Consider the following 17,040-nt stretch of genomic DNA (forward strand, 5'->3'; position numbering starts at 1 on the left):
TATTAAAAATTAAGGCAATTACTTAACAAAGTTTGAAAATGCTTAGAACTTTGGAAATACTTAGTCTTAATAAGTCATAGTTAAAAATAACTACATTAATCACTAAAAAAGGTTGTTCCCATAGATAATGTCATTTTAACATAATCTACTTTTTTCCACTTACTCCTTTCTACTAGCTGGATTTTTAAGCTGTTGCTGTTTCCAAGTAATGAAGGAAAATGACACTTAATCCACACTGACTGTTCAAGATAGCAGTTTTAGTGCATTGATACTGCATCTGTAGCTCTACATTAGAGAACTGTAAGTTAGACCAGCTGGTTGAACTGCATGTAGACTAGTTTCTTTATTATAATTTGATTGAATGCATGAAATCTATACCTGATAGTACTGACTCCACCTATTCTACTGTGATGCCTCTGACAGGTTTTACATTGACATTCCTTCTCTGTGGAGAAGGAGACTCCTCAGCGAATTCATAGGGAGGAGCTTTATCATCTATTCATAGACTCTAAGGTGTACTAGATTTTCTAGACTTGTAAAGACCTGTTTGTTTTATTTTCTTTTTACTTTTAAATTCCTGGTTCCAGAACTAATGCAAATCAAGAAATTGCTTTTAGCAGGGACAAGATGCAGCAGGAGTTCAAGAAATATAAAGGGCTTAACTAGCTATTTGATAGAAGAAGGAAAACAATTAATGAAGTCTCATACCTGCAAGGATAGGGACCCTGGTGGTACATGCTGAATTATTCCAGTTTTGGTGTCCTAGATTGGCAGGCATTCTCAACAGCAAATAGGTGCCATCACTTGTTACTTTTAGCGTTCTTTTCTAAGATATAGTGCCTAATAGCTAGGGTACCCAAAGGAAAAGGGTAGCAAAAATGTTTGCAGGTATTGGGAGAACCAATCAAGGTATTATCAAAGAGATAAAGTTCCTGCCTGTAGCTGAGATGCAGGATGAGGAAAGCTTGACAAATGTTCAGACAATCACACCAAACTGATTATCTATGTTAGAATTGTCCCATGGTTTTTGGCAGCATTGTAATCAGGGATTTGAAAGTGATTACCTTGCTGAATTCAAATGTTGAGACCAGCACAGGAGGGATTGCGATCTGCTGCAGCTCTGTGTCCTTTGTGTATTTCAGACTTGGCATTTGCCTTATCTGTATAAATAGCTGCTGCTATTAGCAGTAGGAATTCCAGATGGTTTTGTTTTGTTTTTCAGACAAGTGAGGAACAGTTGTATATAAGTATTCTACTTTATATAGTATTTCAAAGCTTGGACATTGATACAAACTTTTTTGATATTTGATGTGCCTTGAGGTATTTTCATGAATAGCTGTTCATTAAATTAGGAAAATTATTAGGAAAATTCCATGCAAGTGCTCATCTCTTAAGAACAATTGACTGTTGCATGTGAGCAGCACTTGAGATATTCAAAAGCCACACATGGCTCAGAAGTCCTGGACTGTCATCATCTGGGCTATGCGTTTGATCCTTTTAATTGTGGTGTACAGACACAGGCAGGAGAACTTGCATTCTTTCATTTCAATATAAATTTGAGAGAGTTTATCCTCAGTAATCTGGAAGACACTTAAGGATCACTGCTGTTATTGAAACTAACATTCATGTATATTCTGTTTATTGAAATTTGAAATTATTTATCTTCAGCTTCTTTTGAGGAGAAAAAGCTTCATCCTGGAAAAGGTACAGCTAAGGTGCAGAGAGGGTGACAAGAGGTTGCTTATTCAAACTTTCCCACAAGAACAAGGGGACATGAGATGAAATTTGAAGTGGCACTGTAAAACAAAAGGAAGACTTTTTTTTCTGTGAAGCATATTTAAACTGGAAAGCTTACTGTGAGTTTGTGGATATTGACGTTATGATGCATGTAAAGCCTGGTTAGGCAAATTCATAGAAGAAAAATCCATCAATGGTTGTTGAACACAGAAATAAGTCTGGCTCAGGAGATCCCTGTGCCGCAAAATACTGCTTGCATTGCTTGCCAGTGGTCAGTAGGTTCAGACATGGATTTACAAACAGTATCCTGTTGGTCTGATTTTTTTTTTTTTTTTAATGGCTGTCCTGATGATGTGCTCTCTAATGTTGCATTTTCTGCAGCTGCTTACAGTGCCAGATGTCTGTTGTATTTACTATCCATAAGTACATATCAAAGGATAGTTTTTTACATTTCTGCAATAAAGGCCACTGAATCAGAGCCTTCCTCAAAGGTAATATATACACATCATTACTCATCAGCTAAAAAAATGCATTAAAACATGCTCAATTTTCCATCATAAAGGAAAAGTGCAACAGTAAATGATTGTTTTAACTAATATAATAACTTTATAATGTTAGAAGCTCCCTGATTTAATTTATTACAGCTTTTTTGATTGTTTTTTCAGCTGTTGAATAGAAAAGAAACCCCTTGAAATGGTTGTGCCTGAAAGTCTCAATCGGTGAAAGAATGGCACTTTAAGTGCAGAATAAAAACTTTTAAAATTGCTTTTGTCACCAAGAGGACCTGATTTCAATTATAGCAGATAATATCTGGAATCAATAATAGCTTCTGGTTGTCTATTAGGAGGAAAGGAACAACAATGTCTGCCTTGTTAGTTCTTATGTGCAGAAGAACAGGCATAAAAATTTTGAGAATGTAACCCCAAACAAAACTTTGAAGTGGGCCACCACCCCTGTTACCAGCTAATCATTTCCTTTTCTGTCAGAGCATCTTGCTTCCCGTCAAAACCAGTCCCTCTGACGCAGTGTACCCACACTCCAAATGCGTTATTTTCCAGTGTGTTTTTACCACGTTTCTGTGTGGTTCATATGCTACCTCTGATAGTTGGGGCATCATGACTTAGGGCATTGAACTGGAGTCTGTTTTTTCACTCCAGCATTTAGCGTGCATAATATGGCCAAGTAATTATTAAAGTAATTATTAAAGTAATTTACATTTTTCCACCCCGCATCCTTTCCCCCTTCCTCTTTCTTCAGTTGAAGGACTGTTTTTTATTATATGAAACCTGAGTCTGCTATTGTAGTACAAATGCTCATCTTTGAGGTATTTAGTAGTTGCTGTAGATGTTGCCTCTCCTGCTACTGATTCCTTTATATGTGGGGGTGTACGTCCTGCCAGGAACTGCAGTGTACTGTGTGTCTCCTTTCATAGTGTTGAGCTTAATTTTAACTTGTGACAGGGGGGCGTCTTGAGCACCATGTCACATTGCATCCTATGCGGGGAGACATTTTCATCTTGTAAACAAAAAGTCAAGCCAGCCATGAAATCCTACATGCTCTTGTTGAGTCTCAAATGCGTCTTTATAATGCTAACTCACATGTAAGATTTGAATGCACTAGTTGCAAGTACAAAAAGAATCTCGTTTTATGTCTTAGAACAGCAATGCTATCTGTGCTCTAGATGAACAGAAAGTGAGTTCCTGCACCAAAAAACTTAGTTTAGGCTTTAATTAAGACCTTGGACTTAGATTGATCTCTTTATATGCCAGGTGCTTGCACATGTAAAACTGTCCAACGGTGAGCACAGACAGGCTGTGATTTGAATGAGAGCAGAAAGACGAAGTTTCTTTTGAGAAGCTGAACATAAGAGCTCCATCAGATTATTCCTTCTTTTTCTTCTTTTTCCTAATTGCAATGGTGGTCTGACGTGAAGGTAAGGATTGGAAACCTCTTTCCAATTATTCACACATCTCCTTGTAGTGAAAAACTTTGTGAAACACATAGAAAGGATGTCTTGTAAGGTCTTATGTCACACTCTTCATTGGCTCTGTTCTATTGAAATGTAGAAGAAGAATATTAAGAAAATATTAGCATATTTGATTAATTTTAGCAGACAGATTAATTTAATCTGATTAATCACAGACAGGTAACTTAACTGGTTATCTCATAAAGATTCTTCTCTTTCTGATTATCTCTCCATAGTTCTCACAGAAATAGGTTATTTCATTGAATGTCATTAATGAATGTTATTTCATTAACCCATCAAATGGGATTCACTGCACCTGCGATACCCTAAAAATTTTAAGCTTGGCATTAAACCCAAAACAGCTTTCATATTGCATGTCACTGTAGTTCTCTCCATATGATTTCACCTTCTGTACAGATTAGTTTTTTGTGTCCTGTGTTGTTGTCTTGCTTTCTTATCCTCCGAGTACCCTGTGGCAGCAAGAAAATATTTAATAATGCCAGCTGGCTGCTGTATTTGAACTCAGTTTCTAAAATGTTTCTGAGAATATATCCTCCTACAAACTTTTATTGTGGAGTTCCACATTTCTCCCATGGCTGAGAGGTAATTGAAGAGGGCATCAATCACTATGCCAGTGCTTGAAACAGAAACAGGACATTTTTGTGACCTTCAGGTACTACAATGACAAAAAAATGTATCTAGATGTAAGTGCTTTTGATACTTAACTTCCTGGGGACATGTATGTGGACAGCGCATCTGCAAAGACTGCAGATATTGGTAGGTGAGCTATATTCAGAGTGGATTTCTCCTGTCCGTCCTCCTTTTCTAAGGTCTCTGCTATCCAGTTGCAATGGAAGTGAGAGAAGGTGATAACCATATCTGCTACTGTTGTTATAAGAATGAAAATGGTGCATATTTGATGCACATGGCTCGGCGAATGCTGTATATAGAAAAAGTACAGTTCTATGAGTATGATAAATGTGTACTGCTCTCAAGTTAGGTTGAGAACACTTTAAGCCACGGTCACCGCAGAGTCATTAATTATATACTTACGACTACTAGGAGAAAGAATTAAGGAGCATCTGCAAAGTCTTGCAGAACAATGTGGTCATTGGAGGAAAGGGCAAGAGATTCAATACATCAAATTTATATCATGGCTTGGTTAAAAATCCTGTGTCCTAGATGAGCCACGGAACCCTGGGATCTTCTCTGGTGGAACTGTAACTACCTCCTTCCATGACTTCATCGTTATCCTCCCTGTAGTCTACTATGTATATACCCCACAGATAAACTAAAAAGACATAAATATCCACCTTCTGTCTTGGTCCTCATTCTGTAACATGACTTGATTAGTAGAAAGTTAGCCAAACAAACATTTGTCTGATAAGTTTATCTGTGGATTCCTGTGCTTTGCATTAAATTCTCTGCTGCTCGGCAGTGCACTTTCTTTTGTTTTGAGTGGCATTGCTAAAGACCATGGGCTGTCTGTTTTGAGCCTGACCTCACTGCAAGACCCCTGCAAGAATCCAGCCAGAGTTTTGTGAGTGGATCGGGTGAATGTGCTGGCTCAGTGGTACAGGTGATGCCCTCATTTCTTCCTTTCTTTTTCTGGTACTCTGCAGGCTATCCTTCTAGAAGATATTTCAAGGTATATTTTTTTTCCTTCTATACGTGCTCTAAAACTAATTCTAGCTATTTTCTACACTGTGTCAGATTTCAATCTTTTTTTGTCCTAAAAGGTTTTTTTGAAACTTCTCTTAGAAAAGAAAAGAAGATCTTTAACAGATCTAGTAACTAAGTAATAAAAACTGAATGTCACAGCAAAGTCAGATCATAACAATGTGACAGGATATATTGGCTCTTAAGGAGAAAATTACTGTCATTCTTTTTTATCTCATGGAGTTTAAAAATAAGACATCTCACAAGTGTAATAACACACAAGGGTTTGGTTTGGTTTGGTTTTGCATGCTTCTCCTGTTAATTCCTTGATTTTATTTCCGTGGTTGTAGGTGCTATTTTGGCAGGCTTCATAATTTGGTTTTGCTTCTTGCAAGCTAGAAAGGTGACCAGAATGACTCCTGTTATTCCAGTGCCACAGAGGAATTTAGATATACATTGTATTGATATTCAGGGAGTTTTGGTTTTATTTTAATTTGTTCATAGTTAAAAAGCTGTTTTAATTTTTAGATCTCTGTATAAAAATTAATTGCAAAATTCTCATTTTTCAACTCTTAGACAAACTTTTTCAATGTACAAATGCTGTCTTGCAACTAACCTTCTTAAATGGTGTACTTGATCATGGTGGGGGAACCAAAGTAGCTTTTTTTATTTCATAATGCTTATCTCAGTGTATTTTAGTTCTGTGTAAATATCTTGGAGAGTAGGAGGAGCACCAAAATGAATAGAGATTGATTCAATACACATGCCGGGGCGGGGGGGGGGAGCTCAATGCTACAAATACTTGTCACATGTTATATCAAACTCTTAGGGACTGAGCAGGCACATAATCTCACAGGCATTTGTCAAAGGGATAAATAAAGACCATGGGTTAAGCACAGTGATGATTTAGCGCTGATTGAAGTGATGATTGAATTCAGTGAGTTTTGAAGCCTTCAGATTCTGAAGAAAGATTTGGCAAAAATGTACTTTTTGTACATTTTTATACATGCCATCGTATAGTATAAACCATATCCTGCTGGTTTACTCTTAAAATCTGGAACTTTCTGGGAAAGATTCACAAATGAATTTTCTGTGGTTGCTGACAGCTAATTTCTCCTGCTGCCTTTGACGAACGACGTGACAAGCACAGGCGGTGGATGACAGGTTATATTGCGTTTGAGTGTAGTCTCTGCCTGTGGCGGGAGAGACCTCTGACAGCAGGCAAGAGTCTCCAAAATGGATTCTTGTGACTCAAAATCTTGCTGGTCCTTTGATGGAAGAGTAGTTACTTTATATGCATATCTGCACCCATGGGGTTTCCTTTTGGCTTTTGCATGTGAAGACTTGTTCTCACACCTCTTGAGTTGGTGGTTTTTTTTACTTTGCTGTGAGATTTGGTTTTCCTGTCTAGGTGGATAGATATTTGATAGCAGCAAGACTGCTGTTAGGCCGCTAAGTAATTTTGTGCATCATGCCCTGCTGATATTGGTAGAAGGCCATTTTCCTCTTCAACTTCAAAATTAAGCTCCAAAAGAATATTACAATACAGAGAATCAAAATCACTTGCTTGGTCTCATGGCCTGAATTAGGCAATATTTTAATTCAGAATTTCAGATACAGTAAGGTTGAATAGCTGAATTGCTATCTAGCACATTAATGGATTTTTAGCATTTGTAGGAATGAGCATTCTGAGTGTCTTATGAGTGTTATATTTTGGTTGTGAGTGAAAAAATAGCTGGCTATTTTTTTTAGCAGTAACAATATAAGACTTAAAATTTGACCATTGTAAGTATTTGGGAACATCACTGCTCTGGTGGATGTTTTGTTTCTGAGGCATGTTTTATCTCCAGCAAGAGAAGCCCATTTGTGTAGCTCTTGTCCCAGCCTGAGCTCATGACCTGGGCTTCACTGGCTTCTGGAAGGCTGCAAGGGAGACTGTGTGTGCACTTAACATATTTTAATGAACAGCACACTTTACTGGTCTCCACCCCATAACCATTTCCTATATTTGGGATTATATGGAAGGTTGGGTCTTCTAAGCATCCATGAAGTGAATGTGAAATAAGGTTTTCCTGTTGTGGCGTGTGCGTGGTATAGATGGCAACAAAAAGTTTGCTTTCAGCTTGCAAAATTCTGAGGCCTGATATGTGTTAGTGTGAGCATTTGGAATAAAACAGTTTCTGTCCTTCGGGGTAGTTATGGTGTAGCTAACAGTGTTCTCCACTACAAGCTTTCCATTTATGTATAGTAGGTCTGTAAGTGTTTCAGGTTTTTTCCAAGTCCTGTATTTAAAATTTTCTGCTCATAAAAGTGGCTTAACCTCTGATTCTTTCTACAGCTTATTAAATTTCAGTAAGCCTGTTTGTTCTAGCATTTAGCTTCCCCTGTTAATATACTATTTTTATTAACAAGAGGAATAATAATTTATATTTTAATGTTGTAAATAATTGAAACTTTTATCTTTTTCAGTAATAGCTGGTTTTCGAGGGACAGTCCCACATGGCCTATCACTGGAGATTGGAGACACCGTTCAAATATTAGAGAAGTGTGATGGTGAGTTCATAGGTTGGAATTCCAGTGATAATGAAATTTCGTATGCTGTTGATTTGGACCCCATTACTATTTATTTATTTTCTTAAATTAACACATTTTTAAGTCAATAATATAACACATTCTGGCATCTTCACTTTTTTCACAATTCCAATGAGGTCTAATTCCTACAATAATTAATTTGCAGTTCATTCTTTTTATTTAATCTCCCTGTTTAATAAACATTCATAGAGGATAACAGTTAAAACAGCAAGGAGTTATTGTGATTCTTCTGCATTCTTGGTATTTCCAAGGGAAGCCTGGCTGCCATCAAGACCCTTTCAAATGAATTAAAAGTCATAAGTTTAAATCTTAAAGCAGTGTAGACATTCTCTTCTGCCTCTGTTCTGAGGTAGACAGTACTAACATGATTCTAGCAAATGTCCGTAACTAGTGTAAGAGAAAGAAAGTTGTATTTTTTTCCATAATCTGCCTCCTTAATAAGTTACCTAAGGCTTGTCTGTCAATATGATTTTTTTGATCATTTAGGATTATATAGGTATTTTTTGGTTTCATATCAGGATTATATACTGTTAGCCTTGTAAGAAATTTTCTTACAGAAGGCATAGGAACTGTTCTTTTGAATCAGGTATATTACAAATTTTTTATAGTAATGTGGTTGATAGATTTAGAACATGAAGTCCAAAAATGATTTGTAAATGTTTACAGAGAATATGAAACCATTTTCCTTTTGTCTGGTGTGGTGTCTAGTGCAAAGTGTACCTGGGTTACATTGTTAGAAACCTTTGGGGATGCAGGATTAAAGAATAATTCCTGAAATTGTGTGAATTAAGTCATCTGAATATGAGCTGGTTTAAACAAAATACCTTTCATTGTATGGAAAGTCTTTTATATGAGTGCAGTCTGACAGCACTGTGTAATTGTCATATCTGTCCAAAAGGGAAAGATGAAATCTGTTTTACATATGGAAATGATTTGCATACTTTAAAAAGCAAAATGTTCTTTCTTCACAGGGTGGTACAGAGGATTTGCCTTAAAAAACCCCAATGTTAAGGTAAAGGTCAATTGCAGTTTTGCATTCATTGGCAAAAACATATATTTACTTTTTAAAAGTTTATAGTCTCCATGTAAGTATATGATATTTACTCTTAAAAGAAAACTAGAGCTTAATGTTAAGTATATTATTGATATTGCTTTAATTAGATTTGGACATGGATTACACTTCTGAAATACTCCTATGTATTAGGATGATACACTGTACAAATCTGAGGCTCTGGTGAATTTTTTTATTTCTGATTTTTAAATTGTGAACTCAGAGGAAGCGAAGTTGAAGGGAAAAGACTACTGAGAATACAAATTGTAAATACTGTTGGAAAAGTTGGTTAGACTGTGCCTATTTTTCTTGATGTTATGAATTAATTTAGAGCAGCCAGTGGAGACAGCTAGTTTATAGGAGCCACGTGCAGAGTATCAGTTGAATAAAAGATATGTATTGTCATGTAAAATATATGGTTCATTTTATTTTTCTTTGATGTGTAGTCTTTGATTTCCATAGTCGTATAGCTGATAGTACTCTAAACCAGACTTCACTGATCTATTTTTTTTCTGCATTCAGACATGAAATATTATGAAATTCATATTTCAGCATTTGTTAATGTTGAATATGTTTAAGCTTTACCTATCTTATTTGTCTTTCTATTTTCTTAATCTCTCCTGTTGACTTGCCTCTGTGACTGTAAAGATTTTGTTTTTCACGGGAAACTATTTCAAGATTCCTTTTTTTTCTCAACACAGTACTAGAGATTTTAGTCTTATTAAAGCCATTGAAGAAAGATCTTAAATCATCTGTTGCTCCTTTAACCCGCATTGTAAGCTTCACTCTTTTTTTACTCTCTTCATTTCCAAGCCTCTTCAGCTGCAAAATAGGGCACATATACGTTACTTTCAAAAGTTTCTCATTCTCAAAAGGCTCATAAGACATTGGCCTTTTGTGCCTAGGCCTGCAGTCTCTGCTCACATAAATTTCCTTTGCTTTGTATGGAAGGTCAATGTGAACAATAAATTTAGCCACAGAATCTAATCTGATGTTTACTACTTTGACCTCATTGATATATATTGCAATTTGATTTATAAGACGAGCAGTTGGGATTTCTTACTGCATCTTCTGTGTCTTTTGTTGCAATTCTCACCACATGCTTGCTGTCAGTCTTGCTTTGTGGTCTGTCAAATGTGTTGATAGAAGTTATGAATAGGTTTTCTAAACATGACTTGATGTGTGAAGAAATGAGATACATGTTTTCTGCTTTCCTAGTGTGAATGCAAACAGTTTTCTGAATTGGATTTTTGGAGGGAGTCTCTCCAAAAGTAAAATAATAAGAGCACCTTGTAACTCCACTTGTTATTGGTATTGCTCTGTCAAGATTCTTCCCTTGTTATTCTCCCAGCTTTGACACTCAAAGGAATTATCTGTGGCCGCTGGTCTACAATAAATGTGCATATGCAGCCATCCTCTTGTCTGGCACATCGTTATAAGTGCAAGGCTGTACATCTTACTGTCCTTGGGAGATGCTCTCCTGAACTACTTTACATTATAGAGGAGTAGGAGCATTTACAAGGGCAGTTGCCTCTACATATTAGATGCGTTTTTGTCAAAGGTCTAACATCTCTGTTAAAAGAAAATGGGGCACCATCATCACAAAGGAAAGCTGTATGCAGCTGTGCTTATTATAAAGAGAACATATATGTATTTTCCCTCACTGCATTGTGTAACGAGTTGTAGTGTATTACATTCCCAGCCAGAAGCTTGAAGCTGAATTGCTTCATTTTGCTTATTGTTCTGATTTATGAAGGTTAGTGCACTGTAAGAGCAGTATGACTGTTGCAGCAATGCTGTCTGTTCAAAACAAGTGGAGAGCCCTTAAAGAACTAGAAAAGGACCACTCCTGTCAGGACACTGGGGCTCTTTGGTAGGCATCTACCACAGCTTTCCCATGCGCTGCAGGGCATAGTAGCCACCAAATAAAACTTTATTTTGACTTTCTTTATTAACTTAACTTTATTTTTATTGAACTTTGTTAACTTTATTTATTTTGCTTTAATTTGAAAATCTCTATCTGAAGATACTATTTTTAAGACACTGTTGGTAAGACATTACCCCCCACAGTTGGTCCATTTCTTGTCAAGGTTGGAATAATTAACAAAATCATCTAGGATAAGTGAGCTCTCAAGCGATCTTCTACATGTTCTACACGTGTATATTGTGTCATTTTCTGAAGTATTGAAGGATTTAAACTCTACTGAATATGACATTTTAGTTTCTGTTAGACCTATACTGAGTATATATTGCATTCTTTTTTTGTGCATGTTTTTGGTAATTATTTGGAGGACTTTTAATTCAGCACACATTTGCATATTAAATGATACTAAATGGTACTCCAAACTCATATAAGGGGAGACTTTTTCTTTTTACCTAAACTATTTTATTTTTCAGGGCATATTTCCATCCAACTACATACACTTGAAAAATGCGTGTGTTAAGAACAAAGGGTAGGTGAAATGTTCTGGATTCAAATATTTAAATATGGTCAGTTACTTGTACCAAAGATCTTTTGCTTATAAGGTAAAGTGGTGATTTCGTTATATTATATCATCTTAACTTCAGTTTACTGCCACAGGATTTGAAATGGTTGTCCTTAGCTAACCTGATATTCCTGCATGGTCATAAAATTGGAGTGATGTATTCTGAGAAGACATGGAGCACAATTGGGAATATCAGTCTGTATTGTCTAGAGGAAAGAGAAAACAATTGCATGTTTTCACTTCCTGTTGTTAAGTTTGGCTTGAAAAAGGTATTGCCTTAATTAGAAGAAGTTATTCTGTACAGAATTAACCTACTGTTTAAGATTAGTTGTTTTCTTAAACCTACTGTTTAAGATTAGTTGTTTTCTTTGAGGACAGTGCTGTACCATGGCAGACAGCTGGCATTTTACAAAAAAAAGGTAAAATAATGTATCAGTTCAATTGCAAAAGATTTCACTAAAACTGTAAATGAATAGAGGTGTTTTTTCCTTTACTACTTTTCTTCAGGTGATGAAGAGCAAGTATTTATCTTTGACAACAACTGATCTGTTTTCATTTTTAGAAGAGTTAATAAAAAACAGATTAATTGATTAAAAATTAGTTTAAAAATTTTGTTTTGGAACTCAAATATTCTGACTAAAAGGAACACTGATTTTTATCTTTTAGATGTAATACCTTGACAAGTATCACTTCTAAAAATTTTTTATTTGTCAATGATCTTAGTTCAACACAGTTTTTTCCAAAGTTTTATTTAATTGGGGAGCATTCACATTGTATCATTTATTTAGATTTTTTAATAGAGAACTGATACATAACAGTTTGAAACCTGTTTAGGTAAAGACATTTCTCATCGTAATAGATGGTTGCCTAAACATCAGGTGTAGGTGACCTTTATTTTGGAAGCATGAATGAGTGAGTAGAAGGTCCATGATGCATGATGGGCAAAGATAATCATGAAGACTGTAATCATATTAAAAAAAAAAAAAGTCTCATTCCCACAGGTGAAAATGGCTCCACATTACTGTTAAACACTCTGCTATGGAGTTCAAGCCACACGTGGTTTGTCATGCCCTAGGATCCTTTCTCCTTTAAAAGTGGTTGTAGATAAAACTGAAGGTTCAGTGAAATAAAATTGTTGTAAACCATCACAATAAAACAAAGCTTAAAGGTGGAATAACTTTTGTTAGCAGACACCATGACAGTACTTGCAGGGAGTTCAATCTTTGTTGCCTCTATTTTCTTCATTAGTCTGTTTCCCTTTCAGGCCACGTGCCCTACAGTGCATCACAGCCAGGGGCTGTCACATTGTTATGTTAACTTGATAAGGGAGAAATGATATCATGAGAAAAGTAATCCAGGCATGAATGCAAACCTTTGAAATGTACTGTATGTGAGAAAGAAGTGGTAGTGATGATGGTGTGTAAAGTGATGGTGTGGTCTTGATCAAGCCAACCCAACTTTTTCTTGGCCAGCATCAAGTAGGCAAGAACTCACTCACACTGTACTAGTTTTCTTTTGAGTTTTTATGTCCTCTTTCAGTTGAAGGAATGGCATTTTCTGTTTTATTTCTATAAACAGAGATGTAAAAAAGAGTGGCACCAATCACTGGTTTGGAGTCTAAGCTAAAGTGGCAAGATCCCTTTGGAAACTGTGGGAATTACTCTGCTGTGAAAGTAGTTTTTGACATGCTTATCTCATAATAAAAAACTCACCTTGACTTCTCGAGGACCAAGACTTTCCATGGGGATTAAATTATTTTCACCCAAGACTTTTCTATGGGGATTAAATGAAAGATACAAATAAAGTGTCATGGGCTGAAGGAGCACCCATGTAGGTTGATAGACATCACTGTTGGCAGGAGGAAGTCTTTGTATTAGTAACTGTAATGGGATTTGTAATGCTTGTGTCATATCACGTGTTCTTCTGCGTGTTACAGACAATTTGAAATGGTTATTCCAACAGAAGATTCTGTTATTACAGAAATGACATCAACTTTAAGAGACTGGGGAACGATGTGGAAACAGCTCTATGTGGCAAGTACCCTGAATAATGTTGCTTTGATTTAATGCCAACTTAAAACACACTGTTGTTTAGGTGCTCCAGTTTAGTTTAAGTATATATTTCAGAAAAAAGCATTCAGTTTGGTTTTTCACTGTTCTAATTATGGACTAAATACATCTCTTAATTTGTTCCAGTCATTGACTACTACTGCTGCTAAACCTTAGCAACTTATTGATCGAGTCTTGTCCAGCTTTATCATGTAGCCATTGGATCTAAGGATTCCTTTGTCTGCTAAATTGAAGTGTTGGAAATAAGTGTAGCAAACAATATTGGTATTCTATTGAAATACAGAAATATAGTATATTATTGAAAATCTGTCAGCCAGTTGATTTGATTTATACTTGTTTTCTCACATATTTTTATTTCCTCTCACATCCACACACTCACAAATGCTGAGATGTATCCATGTTATTTGACCAAGATCTCTTGTATATGACACAGAGATCAAGGGAAGCCAGCTGTTGAGTCCTTGTTGCTGAGGGAGGCTGGGGGGTGGTTCTTGATTAGCAATAGTGAACTGATTTTGGATTTACCTACCACACATTACAGAAATGGATTCTGGTTTTGAACTTCTTCCTTATCTCACACTTCATAAGTTTTAAGTAGAAGTTGCATGTTTCACAGTTCTCTTGTTTTCCTTATCTGGATATTTTGTGGCTCTGGTCTTTTTCTCCCTCTCCCTGACACCTTCAGGTCAGCTTGTTTCTTTCCTTGTTTAAATGAAATCTCACTTATGGTGTTCTTTGGTTATTAGTGCTACTTTTCCTTGTTCTGTCATTTCTTCTTGAACTTATGTATACATTTTCATACTTCATTCATACCAGTCTTAGTAATTCTATTGCAACTCCCTACAGAATGCTCCTTTATGAAATTGTTCCACTTTAATTAGATACTTACAGTCTTAGCTTTCTGTTTATCTATCTTAGTAGATTCTTTTTCTCAAGTTTCACTTTAAATCATGTTTTTTAGCCTTAACCATTCCTGTTTTCTGAACCCATGTTGTATTTTCTGTTGCATTTCTGAACTAAGAACTGGATATAGTATTCCAGTAGCACTTCTGTGAGCACCAAACACAAAGTAGCAATAAGCACCTATTCTTTCTTTCTCAAAGTACACCCGTGGTGTGTGTTATTTCTGTAATTTCCATTCATCACTCCATTGCTCTGTTGTGCTCACTCTGCAAATTTGGCCTGTCCAATTCTGTAATTACCTCCCTTACAAACTTCAGTTGAAGCAAAGATTACATAAATTAAAATGTTTGGGTTTTTTTTTTTTAATTAGGGTAGGCAAACTTTTTTTTTGTATAGAGAAAACTCTTCCAAACTCAGCCACCTAATGGCTTCCTATTTAAAGTCTTGTTTTGAGTCACCAGTCATTTAAGCAGCTCTTACTCCATTATATAAATCATCCAGATGTGAGATTATTCTCCTTTATTTATCTAAATGTTGTGCAGTATCAATAGGATCTTGGATGCAAGCTCCCTAGACTGTTTTTCACTCCCATGTCCCATGAACCCACTGCAGTCTCCCATTTTCTTGAGAGGTTTCAGACCAGTGACTTATTTTTTTACTGTAAGAAATCCTCCTATTGATTGGCTACCACCATAGGTAGAAATTGTCTTGTTTCGGTGTACTTACAACACACAGAAAGAAACCTGTTCAATATCTCTCTTTATTCTGACTGAAATTCAGCCTTTGCTGACTGTTCTGCATCTTTTAACTCTTTTTTTTTTTCCCAACATCATAATCTCAGACGTAATAATTGCTATAATTTCCTTTTTCCATGCCTATTTCTATTTCTTCTGTTAACTGAACTTTTTTTTACTTTCTCTTGACTGTAGAGTTGTGCCTTTAAAGGTTTAACTAAAGTATGTTAGTTTTAAATTGTGATTTGCATCATGATTGTCTTCCATTTTTAACACTTGACCTTCTAATCTACTACATTAGAAGCAAACCATGGTTTGGACTTGGCAGCATGTGCACACATAAAATGTAATCAAAACCTGTTCACTTGCATCTACATAGTCTCCGACCCCTCATCTTAACTCATTGCTGAGTTGATAATTATGACTTAAATTGTGAGATTAGCTACCTTCTGCTTATACAAGGACTGCTTCTGCTACATAAGAAACGGCAATGAGTGGTGCCAATAGATGTCCTTCAAGTCAGGATGGTTCAGAATTAGCCAGTCTGCTACATTTTTGAGATGATTGTATGGGTTGTGTTCAGAGAGGCTGTTCAGAACCAGGTGACCTTTCTGAAACCTGCAATTGGAGCAGTAGCTAATTTGCTTAGTGAAAGCTTTTATACAAGTACCTACAAAATCAAGTATTTCTTTCTGTTGGATTCTAAGTAATAGAGTATCATTTTAAACTTGACAGTGAAATTATAATTAAGCAGTATGAACTGTTTCTTGAGAAACAAGAAACTGTTTCTTCAAAGCTTGTTTGAAATTTCTCTAGATTATAATGGGAAGTAGTTTTCTCGAATGTCTGAAGCGTATCTGAGTGTGATTGCTTTGTGTATATTAGCAAGTATATTGCTAATATACATTGGCTTCTCCTGGAACAAAAGGAACAAAAATATGATCCCTTAGTGTAGAAACCTAAATGTATAAAGCAAGCACAGTTGCTTGCAGATCCACTCAGCACTTTGAGATACAAGCAACTCATAGACAAATTCTAAAGCTTTGGAAAAGAAAGAATACCTGAAAATGTTATTTTGAGCTTAATAATGGTGTTAAACATTAGCATGTCTCTTGTATTAACACGAATAATTTACTTCAGTGGAGCTTATCATCAGATACTGAAAACAAAGATGCACTTGAATTAGTGTTTATTCAATTTGGTTTTTTAACTGTAGAAATGATTTCTTTATACACTAGTGTCTGATGGAAAACTGTGAAAACATGCTGTCAGCCTAGTTCTCTATAACATTTCTATAAAGTCTTTTTTGTCTCTTGCTCCTAATTCAAGGGCTATTTGTATGACTTTTTTTTGTTTTCTTTTATTTATAAAGTTCATATATTTCTATTGTTCTTACTAAAGTTGTTTCTTTTTTGGCAACTTTTTTCTTCACTGCTGTTATTGTGTGTTCAAAATACACTGGCTTTCTTTTTTTCAGACAGAAAGCCAACACAAACAATAAATTAATGCCCATTTTAGTGAGCTTATGGAGTGAATGAATGTGAAATAAAAAGAGCAGATTAAGCAAACGGCAGTTTGTCAGAGCTCTTGGAATATAAAAGTTACTGACAGAGAGTAATGGTGCTTCTAAGTGAATTTTAGCTTTTCATAGCAATTATGCAGAAGTAGCTGAACTTTATTTTTATGCCATTTGTTCATAGGAAGAAGGAAAAGGGAAATGGGCTTAGGGTTTTTTGGCAAGAGTTAGCAGAACAAATCTGAATAGGAATGTTTTTTCAACTTTGTGTGATGCATCACTTAAATGGATGTTGCAATAATTTCCTCAACCTAAAGTTTCTCAGAA

At 35.8% G+C, this 17,040-nt stretch overlaps 1 protein-coding gene across 1 annotated transcript in view; it reads left to right on the forward strand.

Annotated features, from left to right (window-relative positions):
* The window catches only part of DOCK4 (dedicator of cytokinesis 4), a 262,201-nt gene that overhangs the window by 81,685 nt on the left and 163,476 nt on the right, over positions 1–17,040 (forward strand). The window contains exons 2-5 of the mRNA XM_075493937.1: positions 7,832–7,915; positions 8,926–8,966; positions 11,403–11,458; positions 13,428–13,524. Coding sequence (XP_075350052.1) covers positions 7,832–7,915; positions 8,926–8,966; positions 11,403–11,458; positions 13,428–13,524 — 278 coding nt within the window. The remainder of the gene's footprint in view (positions 1–7,831; positions 7,916–8,925; positions 8,967–11,402; positions 11,459–13,427; positions 13,525–17,040) is intronic.

This window comes from Mycteria americana, chromosome 1 (genome assembly GCF_035582795.1).
Source record: "Mycteria americana isolate JAX WOST 10 ecotype Jacksonville Zoo and Gardens chromosome 1, USCA_MyAme_1.0, whole genome shotgun sequence".
In the NCBI taxonomy this organism is placed as follows: domain Eukaryota; kingdom Metazoa; phylum Chordata; class Aves; order Ciconiiformes; family Ciconiidae; genus Mycteria; species Mycteria americana.